A 13533-nucleotide genomic window follows, 5' to 3' on the forward strand; every position below is an offset into this window, starting at 1 on the left:
ATTTGGCGCAAATACATGCGCCTAGCGCATGAACACGGTTTCCCCGACTGCGTGACCGATCTCTGTTATTTTTTCCTAAGCCTCGGATTGGGTCATTTCGCTCGAATAGATTAGCTATAGATTAAATATGCATGTTCCTTGTTTCATGGCTCGTTTGCATACTGTATGTACACTGCACTCGGTACGGAGTAGCAGGTGCTTCCTACGAAATGAACAATCTGGTCCCAGTCAGGTGGCCAGCATGAAGTTGTTGGCTCGTGCTGTGCTGATAGCACCGTACATGAGTCATGACGGAAGGGGTCTCTAATTTCCAGTCTATTTGTTACGTGAAGCCTAATTCCAATGACTGCCCGGGTGAGAACACTGTGGCTTGTCTGAGGAAAGCTGGGCAATAATTGCTCCCACCTACATGCCATCATAAAGGTATGAGTCTGGCGAGGGCAATCATAATCCACGGTCACAAAGCCATGTGGATCTTACGTCTTGAGTGTCCACCCAGGATCACCTAACTTTACACCAGGTGAGCACTACCGGTTACCTCATCGGGAATCGGTTCCAAACGTTCAAAAGTACGTCGAAGAGAAAACAAGAAAGGGAAAAAAACACCAATTTCTCAAATCCAAGAGCCATTAGCATGAGGTAACTCTAGCCCCTGCCCAGGTGCAACCAGTCCTCTGGATGCAGGTCTATTCCCCGACTGGTGCAGCCGCCACCGGCTCCTGCAAGGACACCCCCTTAGCACAACAGATTAGCACACGCCCACGGTGCATATAGTGTATGTAACTATTTCTGGAACTCAAATTCGCCGCATCTGACATGTCTCACTCGAGGGACCATCCCGGCATGCATACGCACACTGCCCGTGGAGTTCGCGATCGGAATTCTGTGAGGTACGCAAAGTACCTGCAAAAGGATCTTGGGAAATCGCGCGCTCAGGACTCGATCTCCCCATTACCAGGAACATCGGTTGCCTCCAATGCAACGCGGATGCATCGTTGCTGAGCCGGTCTTGGATATGTGCGCTCTTATTCAGGTACCCTTATGATTCTCCCGCCATGCATCATATTCGTGCTAGCTGACAAAGGATCTTACGGAGTACTGTACTTGCCCCATTTTTCTCTGTAAAAGCACGGAGAACTCCACATCAGGATGGGGAAACACTTGCCGCTTCGTATGCTGCACACAATCTATAGTATGGAGTTGCCAGGTCATCCATGTCTTGCGCTTCTATCCACTTTTTGCCTCCCCACTGAGCCTGGGCTGGCCTTTGCACAGTGTGGGTAGATGTAGAATTACATACGTGTATGGAGTACTCCGTAGCTGGAGCAAGACACGTCTTGTGTTTTTGTCATGGAAAAGAGGGTCCATGGATTTTCCTCGATTTCGCCCTTCTGCACGCACAATCTTTCTTGGCGTTCCTCCCCGACTCCCCGGATTTATTTTGACTATTGAGATTTAGGGCAAGGGAGACAATGCGCAATAAAAATGTCGATCAAAAGGTTGTGGTTGAGCCTTGTTCGGTGCTGCTCGGGGCCGAGGTCGTCTCAAATTCTATAGATCAAGAGATCAGAAGCCACCCGTAGGGGCCTACGAGTCGTTCGTACTTCGTTCGTACATTTGTTCAGGGAGTTCAATGAGCATCATCCGAAACTCAAATCGAACCTACGTACTTGTACTACGAAGAACTTTTGGAATGGACAAAAAAAAGAGAGAAAAAGAAACAAAAGTGACCCAGTTGAACGGGTCGCCCGAGCCCCATAGACTGATCTGTCTAGAATTGTGAAGTCTCTACTCCGTACTCCATTTTTTTTTCTTACAATGCCATTTGGATTCCATTCAGTTCGATTCTGTGTGGGTTTCAGCCATGCAGGCACGGTCTGGAGTCTACTCCGTATGTAGGTCGACCCATGCGGCAATCTATATGTACAGCACATCAAACCCTCTTCCCACAATCGTCATACATCCGCCACCAGGACTTAGTGTAGATTCAGATTTCAGATCTAGATCCTTTTGTTAGTTTCTTCAAGATCAAATGCTCGTTTGAGGACAAGATAAGATTTCTTGCGACCGTGGAGTGATCCGGTTCGTCAGCACCAGCCCCGTAGAGACTTAGTCCTGCAGTGTGCATGATCCAAATATTGGGAGACCAGACAGTTCCATTTCTTCGTACTTTGATATCTTTTGATATCTGAGATCTACGTACGGAATACTGTGTACCGTGGACTTCGTATAGAGCAAAATGGATAATGTTGACCATCTCAGCTTCAATTTCACCCTTTGTCCCTGATTGGTTCCACTGCGACCGCAACCGCGTCTATCCAAAAAGAACTTTCATATTCCCAGCCTTTTCCTCCGTCCTCCGTACCAACAATTGAAAGTACGAATTTCTGCCAATAGACTGTTCAGCCTACTAACGCTCGAACCCCTCGTTCCCGGAGACACGAATCGGATCGTGAGGCTGGGCCCGGCAATGTGGATTCGATATATCGAATTTTTCCCGACGGGTTGGGTTGGCTTTGGCTAGTCATTCCAGGTTCACTCACTTTGAATATTGCCATATGAGCTTCACATCCCTGGCATATCTATCTCCAAAGCCTCATTACTCCGTACCTAGGTACTATTCCCCAAACAGGAGTAACTACATAGTCACTCGTATCCCATTTTCTCCCATGCCAATCGCAGTCCCACCTGCGATGTTACTTCCCCCATCTGTCTTTTAACTTTCTCTCTCTCTCATGAACGCGATCTCCCGATTTCAGTCCAGATCAGATCAAGGAACAAACCACCCCCACCGGGGCACTGATACTCCACCGATCCCAAGTTCCCAACCTCGTCCCACAGATCAAGAAACGCTCTCAACTGCCAACAGGTCGGCAGTAACATCCTAGCTCCAGATATCCCGTTTCCCCTCTTTTGTCAGACTTTAGTACGGCCCCCGGGATCGATGATCCGATCAGATTCTTTCCGCCCTAATGCTAGCTAACTGTTAGCTGGGACCAAAGCGATGGGGTTTAGCCGGTTCGAGGATCTAGCGCGGAGGTTGGGAACTGATGTTCAGTGGCGAGCCCACACACCGGGATATGCATCGGGATTTACGTGGATGTTCGGGTGTACGGAGGACGTGGGGGGATTTGCGATGATGGTCTCTGAGATCAGATGGACCGACCATATGGTGGTTTCGGGAAGGGGTTGCTGTAGTTCTTCCACTGTTGATCTACAGCCCTTTTGCCGGTGGAGGTAGACTGGCTCCGAGGTCTGGGATGTCGGTGTAGACCTCGGGATATGGATGTGGATGATTGCTAGGTCTGAGACAATCGGAAGGAAACCTGCCATGGCTTCTAGGCTTGAGGGATGAGTGCTGCGGGGGTTTGAGTTTGGTCGCTGAAGGATTTGAGGGCCAAGGTCGAGTGTGGCTAGATCCCGAGGTTGGTTGTTTTCGGTGGTGATTCACGGTCCAATTTTGATGTCTCGAGGCTGAGGTAGATCTGACAACTGGGCAGTAGTATATCATGGGTGAGCTAGAAAAGGTACTCCAAGGTCTCCGGGGAGGTAGAGTTGAAAGGCGAAAGGTGAAGATAAAAAAAAAGAAGATTGACAACACGTCCATGGATATATATATTCGTATTAGGTGCACCCTTCGAAGAGACCCACGAAGGGATATTCCAAGGGTCTCGGTCGCCAAGTGCAGGTCTTGATCGACAAGGCACAAGCCGAGATGCTGCCCAGGTGACAATCATGGAAGGATTCTAATGTACGAGTCAAGAGGAAGCACACACGAGTGATAGACCCGGTAGTTCGCATACGTGAAGCACGAAGAGACAGAGGATTGACCGACTCAAACACCAATATCAAGGAACCTTCTACGAAAAGGAACTTCATACGAGGATTCAGAGCACTGTCGAAATACAATCATTATTCTGAGCGCAATGAAATCAAAGACGATATTACTACTAGCAAAAGGAAAAGCTCAAAGAAGGTTTACACAAGAAGTACAACGTAAAAAAATCCCAACCACAGGCCATGGAAAGCCTCGCCCTAGGGACAACGAGCAAGGTTACAAAGTGCAACCGAATGCATTAGAGCGCGATGAGCGCACCATAGAACATAAAACAAGCAGCACAGGGGTAAAGAAAAACATCTGTCTGGGGGTGGCCCGACAGAACATTGCGAATTTTCACCACAAAAGACCAAATTAAAATCATGACTGCAGTGTGGGACTTGGTAAAGCTTTGTACAAAATCCCTAAAAGTCAAATGACTCCTCCACTTATCAAACCTTTACAGGAAAGAGGCGAGAGCACCGAAGAAGGCGGCGACACCAACAACGGGGACGTTGGCACCGTTGAAGTAGGCAGCACCGGAAGAGGTGCTGGAGGAGCCGCTGCCGGTAGAGGTACCGGAGGTACCGGAGGTGCCGTTGGAGGTGGTGGGGTTGTTGTTGGTGGCATCACACTTGAAGTCACCCTTGATGACATGGTCGGTCTTGAGCTGCTTGAAGTCGGAGCAAGAGAAGTTGCCGTGGGTGGACTGCATGTTGAAGGTACCCTCAACATCCTTCAGAGCACCGAGAGAGACCCTGTAAAGAGGTATTAGCGTTTGTTATTTGCGAAAATAAGATGCAATTGTCACTTACTTGTTGAAGGTACCGCTGAAGTCAATGGCACCCTTAACGGTCTGGAGGCTGGACAGAGAGATGATGTTGAGGTCGTCATCACGAGCGATAGTGAAACCACCGCTGACGGTCTTCAGAACGGGCATGGAGATGTTGGACAGCTTGGAGTTGTCCTTGAAGACCAAGTCACCAGTCTGGGTCAAGTTAGGGGCGGAGAAAGTCTCGAACTTGGTACCCCAGAAGCCGAGCTGGCCAGTGAGCTTCTCGAGGGAAGGCAGGGAGACAGCAGAGATGTTCTGGAAAGTCATGCCCTTACCAGTGCCGAGGTTGGGGAAGTTAACCTCAAGGGTGTCGAAGTTACCGGAGAAGCTGATGGAGTCGGTGGCGTTCTTCAGGTTGTTGATGTTGATGGTCTTCAGGTCACGGTTGTTCTGGATGCTGAAAAGACCAACGGTCTCGAGGGAGATACCGTTGAGGTCGGTCAGACCAGTGTTGGTGATGCTGACATCACCGGCCTGATTGACACCCTTGGCGAAGCTCAGGGACTGCAGCTTGGGGAGAGCATCCCACTTGATGCTGCCAACGGAGTCGAGTTCGGCGAAGTCGAGCAGGGTGAGGGTGGTGAGACCCTCAAGTTGGAAGGCGTCACCAATGCTGGTGAGCTCGGGAGCGGTGATGGAGCTGACGTTGGCAGCCTCGGAGGACTTGAGACCACCGGTGATCTTCTCAATACCGCTGAGGGAGAGGTCACCGCTGTAGGACTCATCAATGGTGATGTCACCCTTGATGGTGGTGCAAGAGTTGATGCCATCGGCGTCGCTCTGGGTCTTGATCTTGGTGTCACCGCAGTCGGCTGGAATATGTCAGTCGGACAATCTCGCAAACAAGGGAGGTAGGAGACTCACAGCTGGCGAACACAGCGGTCGCGGCGAGCGCGGGGAGGAGGTACTTGAGAGACATGATAAATTCTACTTCGCGTCAGTAATTGAACCAGAGAGACTTCGCGATCACAACACGTACGGATTAGGAGATGTGGGTAGTATAATTCGCAACGAGTGGAAGAAGAAGCGCTTCAAACGAAAGGGAAGCGGTGATAACTGCCAAGTGTGTGGGCAGGAACTCTCAAATGGTAAGAACGAATGGACAGGGTTGGGGAAGAAATGAAGAAGAAGAAGGAAGAGGAAAGGGGAGTCAGTGGAGATTGGTATCTTACCAAGGTACCACTTTTTTCTTATATGTTTACTCGTACGACAATACCAAGGGGGGCAAACACACACAGTACCGCATCCGGTGGCTGCTGTATTTTATCACCGCTTTCAACCATTGAAGGGAGATTGCAAATTACCAAATTGTTAGCAAATTACCAATCAATACCAACCAGAATTATAAAATACCACTCTACACCAAACTTCCACCCAAAAGTTGATTTTCCGCGGTCAATTCCTGCTTTTTGACTTGGCGCTAGTATCCTCTCGTCCCACTCCAATCCCCATTCCCCCTTTCTACACGTATTCTACTACACACACGTGGTAAATTATGCTTGTCTTTTCCTCAATGCGGAAGATTGTTATTGGAAATCGAACTATCACATCGTCCTCACTCTTCCGTCTGTGATTACTTTTGATTAGGGCTATGCAATCGGCAAGGTACACATTGTAAGTCTGCTGTTCAATGTGAGTAGAGTCGTAGATACCATTTGCCACTTGTCCTGCGTCTCGCTTGGGCCTATCAAATGTAATTGTGTATCCACGCTTGGTACCTTGGACAATGGTTATGCGCCTATGAATTATACATTGCACAGTCCAGCCAAATTTCATGAGGATACTTAGAATAGCACTTGTTAATTACTAGCCTGGTACCAATGTACAAAAATTTAGACCGCGTGCTATCTATCAACTGGTAACGTCATCTATGCAAAGCTCGCCTGTCCTTCCAATTCCTGATATTGTTGATGATTGGATATGATATGGCAAGGATGAAGAGCCCTCATGTACTCCGTAGATCCCAAACCCCTATATCTATACGGAGTACCCCCAGGCCACATCCATGGATGTAGGTATTTCAATGTCACAGAATAAGACGCAATCTGCGAAATGTATTTCGAGCAATTGATAGTGGGCGATCTAAATTTGCGGGAATCCAAGCCTTCGAGGGACCCGCCCCCCCTGCCGCTATCGTCGATTGTTCCAGGCATGCATGACTTCTTATTGGCACGTTGGAATGACCTCCTGGATTGTCACTGTTTTCCTGAAATCTTCTGAGATGAGACGATCGCCCCTCGCGCGATGTTCAAATGGTGTCAAAACGAGAAAAATTCTATTTTCAGTTGCCACGCGATCCCCTGAGCAACAAACCCCTTTTCAACGCTGTCAATATCTAAGACATACTGTAACTTGTGTAGATAGGGTGTTAAGTTGGCGTTGTCGCCAAAACTACTTGTACTGTACCTTTCACCTTTCGCTCAATTCTTCACTCATATAGAGTACTCCGTGCATTGTACTCAGTAGATCCTCGCACACTAAGCCCATCATCCTATATATTGCGATTCACACCGAATTATCCTTGCCTGCAATGCACGTATTCCAGATGTACAAGGATGCCTCGAGTCGATCGCAATAACCGCATTTTAGTACTCCGTATGAGTTACGGAGTAATGAAAATTTCAGTGCACAGATGTCCAACTCGGCTACAAGTATAGCTAGCTCGGTGCTCCTGTCACTTGAACCGTGACGATCAGGTAATGTCTAGAGCTTCATCGGCCCGAGTCGATGATCGGATCGTATTCCACTTTTTTGGACCCAATATAACCCACAGACGAAGATTTTCGAACCTGAATGTTATTTATCAACATCGTCGTCCATATTCCTCCTCATGTCTGTATGGGTGGCAACAAAGCTATTATCAATTATGCCTAAACGACGTTACAGCGTAAAGTTGGCAATGTTTCAGAACGGGGCCGACTTGCTCCGTACAGTCTCACTCCACTTTTGTAACGGTCCACAAGTGATCAGTATATTTGTTTATTTTTTGTATTTTCGATCGCTTATACTCGTTTGAAATTTGATTGTCAGTTATGACTTAGGCTCTGTAGGACAGCCGCGCTGATTTGCACGCGAATACTCGATCACAAGAATCGATGAACTCGGTCGTGAAATACCGTCGAGCGCCACAGCCACCTATGGATACCGCGCGGCCTCGGCCGTCGTCGCTGTTTAAAGCTGACCGTCGCTTGTCACAGTACGGGGTACCAACAGCGCCATGCCATTTCGAAAATTTCACATGGCATTCAGTTCGCATTCCGGATATCCTTTCGAAAGGGCTGGAGACTAACCACGCTCTGGAATGTGTTGACCAAGAGCGGTGTTATTCACACTTGTATCCAGGGGTGGGAATGGCCACATACCCATCACCCGAACACTGCCTACCACACAGACAAAAGTTCCAAAACCCAAGAAACCAAGAAACATGCGCAATTCTCCCGACCACTCTGGGGTATGTGCCTCTAACCTGTTCCGAGCAAACGGTGGCTGAAATGTGACCGTTTATTTGATTTTCTTGGTTGGTATCATAGACTAGGATTGAAGCTTGTTTCGAGACTATCTGACTTGGTCAGACAACTTGGGCCAAATGTTAATCTTTGTTCTCACTCGCCCAACCAATTGCAATGCATGAACGATTGGTTGATCTCCACCTTTTTTTTTCTTTACTAGTTGATGGGGTCTAGAGGAGCGTACGAATAGACCGCTGACGCAACCACTGGAGTCCGGCCCCGTAGTTGAGTTACGGAGTAGTTACTCGACACTTCCTGGTTGTGCATGCAAAATATCGAAGCGAGGAATCAGTCTGTTGATATCTTCGATTTGTTCGGTTTGGGCCGAAAATTTCCAATGTATCGCTACCCATGGCTCTTAGGCTCGCTCTTGGGTAATTCCTTGGAACTGCACTACAGCGGAGTATATTGCACCCAATCGCATGACTTCAGAACAATGATCCAAGGCACACCTTTTCCGTACTTTTTCACGTTCATGTTGATTTGCGGGTTGTCATTAAGACCCGCGGTTCGGGGGATCAATTCAACGGGCCGAGTATTTTTAGTAGCAACAAACCAGATACGTCGCTTTGAAGAAGATAAAATTTCCACGATACTTCGGTTTGCGATATTTTTTGTTGGTCCACGTTTCCGAGGCTTACACTTACATTTTATCGTGTACACTGGTTTAAACCAATCGCTCCAGTGGTAAATATTTTCCCACCAGCCCACCCATGGATGTCATGAGCACCAATCAGATCGAAGTACTCTGTAACCCAGGAAGACTGGGCATCTGAATCTAACCTTGGAATGTGCACGCTTACAGTTTACTGAATTCAAGATAAACTTGACGAATTTGACAGCATACTAGCTCAGACGAAAGGGCCAGATATGTGGTTTCATTTCTATATGCAATTCATACATCGTGTGATTTCGACGCTGTAGTCGAAATTGACGGGTATCATTGCGAGTATCACGGCGAACATATGTGCCTCGACTGGTGTCTATAATCGCAATGTTGGAAAAAGACCTGGTCCCATGCAGTGCGGCATCCAGCCCATTTCCCAGGACTAAGAGTATTCTATTCCCCTTCGGACGGTTAATGATCAACAGAGCATGGCCTTTGTTGACTCTGCGGGACACCAGATGGCCACTCTAGGGCTGCACATCCGAAGAAAGCCAAGCACTTGTCTCTGGGAGCAGAATTTCCTGGTCCTGATCCAACCCAACAGTTGCATCATAAGATGGCAAATGCGATGGGTCCTCTCTTGCAAAGATATGAGCTGGAATCTTGAACTCAAAGGGCGCACCATCTTTCACCACCACCTTGATATGAAGGTGATATATCCGAGATATCAAACAAGTATGGAAGGTGGGGATGAGATTTTGACGAGGGAGAGTGACGGGAACCAAGAGAGTCGCCGAGTAGCGATTTGATTCTGACTCGTGCCTCCAATCTAACGAGGAAAATGAGTTCGTGAACGGAGGGAATTGCTCCACATGATAGTTCAACGCCCTGCCGAGTGAATTCTTCTTCTTTTCGGGGAAGTCTGTGTGACAGGTATTTGTGAACACTGTTGTCGAAGTCAAGTGACCCCCAACAGATCGGAACTGAGGGAAAATCGGTTCAGCCTCTGCTGTGTATACGACATTGATCCTAATTGAGCTGCTGATGAGACTGGTAGGATCGTGTAAAGGAAGCCGGAAACTCGTAGGCTCCTCTATCGCCATAGAGAGAGTCCCAAGGGCCGATTTCGCTCGACCGGGCAGAATTGTCTGCTTTCCGTAAAATGGAGAGTCTTGAATGCATCGGATCGGTGACTGGTTTGGATAGGGCTCAGCTGGGGTAGACGGTTTGATCCGCAGCTTGAAAAAGTCCGTGAATATAGTACTGATTTGTCCAGATGCCAGGTGACTACGCCGGAGGCTGAATTGAATTGTGTACACAATCCTGCATTCTCTGGGTGCAAAGTCATCTCGAAGTTTGCCGCCATAGCCGGCGACCATAGCATCTCCGAAACTTGGAGGTGGGCGAAGATGAGCTTTCCTCACGGCATGGCCAGCAGTCTCGTGATCACAAGCACTCATGGGCAGATGGTCAGCAACTGTGAATGAGAAGGGGATATGGTATTTCTGGTCTTTTTCAAGGACCCTGGGCGATGGAAGTGAATGATCTTGTATGGGATATTGCACGTTTAGAAATCGACGATGCGTCTTTGCATGATTGACTGTTGTATACTCATCGCCTGCCGTGTCTGTTAGCCACATACTTCTTTTTTTGTATTTGGAGATTACGCCCAGCCAAACTAGATGTTTGGTAGGTCATGTATGTTCGTTGTTACATACCTAGGAGGAATATTTCCATGTCATGAAAGCGGGTGTTTCTGTTGGGCGATATTGCTATATTTCCTTCTATCTTGCCACCCGTTGAAAAAGATGTGACATATGAAGTGGAAGCTGCAGCTCCATTCAGACAGATGGTGACAGATATAGCCTGGTCCATGATGTCTGCGCCTGTGGCGAGAAAGGTACAGACGTTGAAGAAGCCCAGCACTCAGCTCCGTGTTTGATCTGTTTGCATCTCTCATAGTCCGGACTCCGGGGGCACTCACTCGGGCAACTCAACACCAACATGACCACACCGGCGAAGATGAGCTTATCTGTGAGGTGTGGAATCCTTGGCATTTCAAGCCATTCGGAAATGATGCTTAGCTGGGAAAGTTTCCATGTGTATCATCCGCCAAGGCCGACAGACTAAGATGGCGCCATCTCAGGCTCTATACAATACTCGGTCGAACAAGGTGCTTTCGCCCTGCTGTTTACGAAGAGCTTGTAGGATGCTCATTCAAAATTGACTCGAGTATCGAGATAACTGTTTGTCGTGAGAATAGCCTAGGACCCTGATCATGCGGCCCCTGGAGAATTTGGGAAAGTCAGTGGCACAAAGCACGCAATGAAAGTCAGGAATTAGGATAAATCCCCAACTGACTACCGTGCAGCTCTAGCACATCTTAGCAGTCAGTACTATCGCAATTTGATTTACCTTGCTGCGGGGATGATCTTTTGAAATGTCTTATAAGGGGACCCTTCCCAAACATGCATGGGAGATATTCATGACCGCCTCTCAACCCGAAACATGAGCGCATACGATGGAAAGAGTACAGCGGTGGCCACAGTTGGCGATGCTGTGCCCGAAACTAAGAGATCATATGGCACCCTGGAGCCAGTAGGGGAAAGCACCGATGTGAAGAACCCATTTCTGGACCCGGATGCCGCAGAGTACTGGCGCACGGTATACGAGAAAGCGCAATACGAATGTCGACATGTATTTGATCCTTCGCTTACTTGGTCGGAGGATGAGGAAAAGCGCTTGGTGCGGAAGTTGGATTTGAGGATCTGCTTGTGGGCTGTATGTCATTCACTCAACATCTTCGCGGATCATGATTAACCCCCACAGTGTGTAATGTTCTTCGCGCTTCAAGTCGATCGGGGAAATCTTGTCCAAGCAGTTTCAGATACATTCTTGAAGGACTTGAATTTGACTACCAATGGTAAATCGAATCCTCTGACGTCGACAGGCAGCCGTCTAATGTTTACCAACTATAGATTACAACTATGGAAATATCGTCTTCCGTTTATCATTCCTCGTTGCCGAGCTACCCTCACAGCTGGTGTCCAAGAAACTTGGACCGGATCGGTGGATTCCCATCCAGATGGTGTTGTGGTCTGTGGTTGCTATCTCACAATGCGCTCTGACCGACCGCAAGACATTTTTGGTCACGCGTGCCTTGCTAGGTGTTCTCGAGGTGAGTAGGAGTTTGACAGTAGCAAAAATCGATACTAACCAACGTTGTGTAGGGTGGTTTCATTCCTGACATCGTTCTCTGGCTTTCTTACTTCTACACCAGCCGAGAACTCCCAGTGCGTCTGAGGTACGTTCTCCCCTCTGTTCTGTCTCACAATGCACCCTTTGCTAAGCCAGCTCCAGTTTCTTCTGGACTTCATTATCGGTCACAACGATCGTCACGTCCCTTTTGGCTTTCGCAGTATTCCACTTGAGCGGAGTACACGGCCTCGCAGGCTGGCGATGGCTCTTCCTCATCGAGGGCCTGATTACCCTTGCCATCGGACTCTCCTCGTTCTTCATGATGCCGGCATCAGTAGTTCAAACGAAGACCTGGTTCCGGCCCAAGGGATGGTTTACTGACCGCGAAATCGCAATTGTCGCCAACCGAGTCCTCCGCGATGACCCTTCCAAGGGTGACATGCACAACCGACAAGCCATCACTCCCACTAGGCTGTGGAGCGCCGTCAAAGACTATCACATGTGGCCGATTTATGCTATCGGTGTGATCGCATATATCCCTCAGTCCCCAGTGAACTCTTATATCACACTCACCCTTCGTTCCGTTGGATTCAACAAGTTCAACACAAACTTGCTCACAATCCCGGCCAGTGTATTCCACATTTTCAACCTTCTCCTGATTACATGGGTCTCTAGTCGACTCAATCAGTGGTCCCTGGTCGCAATGTTCCAGGCTATTTGGACACTACCTTGCCTCCTTGCGCTGCGGTTCTGGCCCGATGTCATCTCAAATGCTTGGGGCACATATGCTGTTGTAACAGTGCTATTGAGTTATCCATATTGCCACGGTATGTGCCTATCAAATCCAATAAAGTATAGACACTAATGTTTTGAAAGCGATTGTCGTTGCTTGGGTCTCAAGAAATGCCAACAATGTCGGAAATCGCTCGGTTTCAGCTGCGCTTTACAACGTGAGCCATTAAGTTCTAAAAGAATGAGTGAATCTCACTAACGGCCTCCCACAGATGTCCGTCCAAGCAGGTGATATCGCTGCGTACTTCATTTACAGAGATGACGACAAGCCAAAATATCGCAGAGGAAACACTGCTCTCATTGCTATCAACATCCTCGCAATTTTCATCTTCATTGGAGCAAAGCTGTACTATGTGTTTGAGAACCGGAGACGTGACAAGGTGTGGAATGCAAAGTCGGAGAGAGAAAAGGCTGATTATATCAAGAACACTCGGGAGCAAGGGAGCAAGAGGCTGGATTTCAGATTCGCACACTAAGTATACTAGTCAACCTTCTAAACTAAATGTTACTCTCATCGCGATATGAGGGGGTAATATGACCGCCGAGATATAATGTGTCCTAAGATGTAATTGAACAGTTGAGGTCTAGACACAATTCATCGATTGTAGATACCACCATACCACCCGTCTTAGGTGTTCTAGAGGTCTTTGCTGTACATTCAAAAAAAAAAAAAAAAAAAAAAAAAGTAAAGCTTTGGAATGAGACAAGGCATGCTACCTTGAGATGGGAGAAACGAACCTTGATTTCCAGTATACGAAGAAATGGTATCCGCTGT

At 48.0% G+C, this 13533-nt stretch overlaps 3 protein-coding genes across 3 annotated transcripts; 1 reads left to right on the top strand and 2 right to left on the bottom strand.

Moving 5' to 3' along the window:
• Positions 1–4277: 4277 nt before the first annotated feature.
• On the bottom strand, positions 4278–5571 carry ecm33 (GPI-anchored protein Ecm33; the record flags this gene model as incomplete). Its single annotated transcript, XM_056958378.1, has 3 exons — positions 4278–4575; positions 4633–5464; positions 5517–5571. 3 exons carry the CDS (start codon positions 5569–5571, stop codon positions 4278–4280), a joined length of 1185 nt encoding a protein of 394 aa, XP_056807768.1.
• Positions 5572–9295: 3724 nt separating this feature from the next.
• On the bottom strand, positions 9296–10505 carry N7506_009086 (uncharacterized protein; the record flags this gene model as incomplete). Its single annotated transcript, XM_056958379.1, has 2 exons — positions 9296–10245; positions 10487–10505. The coding sequence occupies 2 exons, from the start codon at positions 10503–10505 to the stop codon at positions 9296–9298; spliced, it is 969 nt and encodes a 322-aa protein (XP_056807769.1).
• A 771-nt stretch (positions 10506–11276) lies between these two features.
• On the top strand, positions 11277–13234 carry N7506_009087 (pantothenate transporter; the record flags this gene model as incomplete). Its single annotated transcript, XM_056958380.1, has 7 exons — positions 11277–11549; positions 11598–11691; positions 11747–11946; positions 11999–12072; positions 12129–12793; positions 12843–12916; positions 12971–13234. 7 exons carry the CDS (start codon positions 11277–11279, stop codon positions 13232–13234), a joined length of 1644 nt encoding a protein of 547 aa, XP_056807770.1.
• Positions 13235–13533: the final 299 nt, after the last annotated feature.

Source organism: Penicillium brevicompactum (assembly GCF_028827555.1).
Source record: "Penicillium brevicompactum strain IBT 35665 chromosome Unknown utg000006l_segment0_segment0, whole genome shotgun sequence".
In the NCBI taxonomy this organism is placed as follows: domain Eukaryota; kingdom Fungi; phylum Ascomycota; class Eurotiomycetes; order Eurotiales; family Aspergillaceae; genus Penicillium; species Penicillium brevicompactum.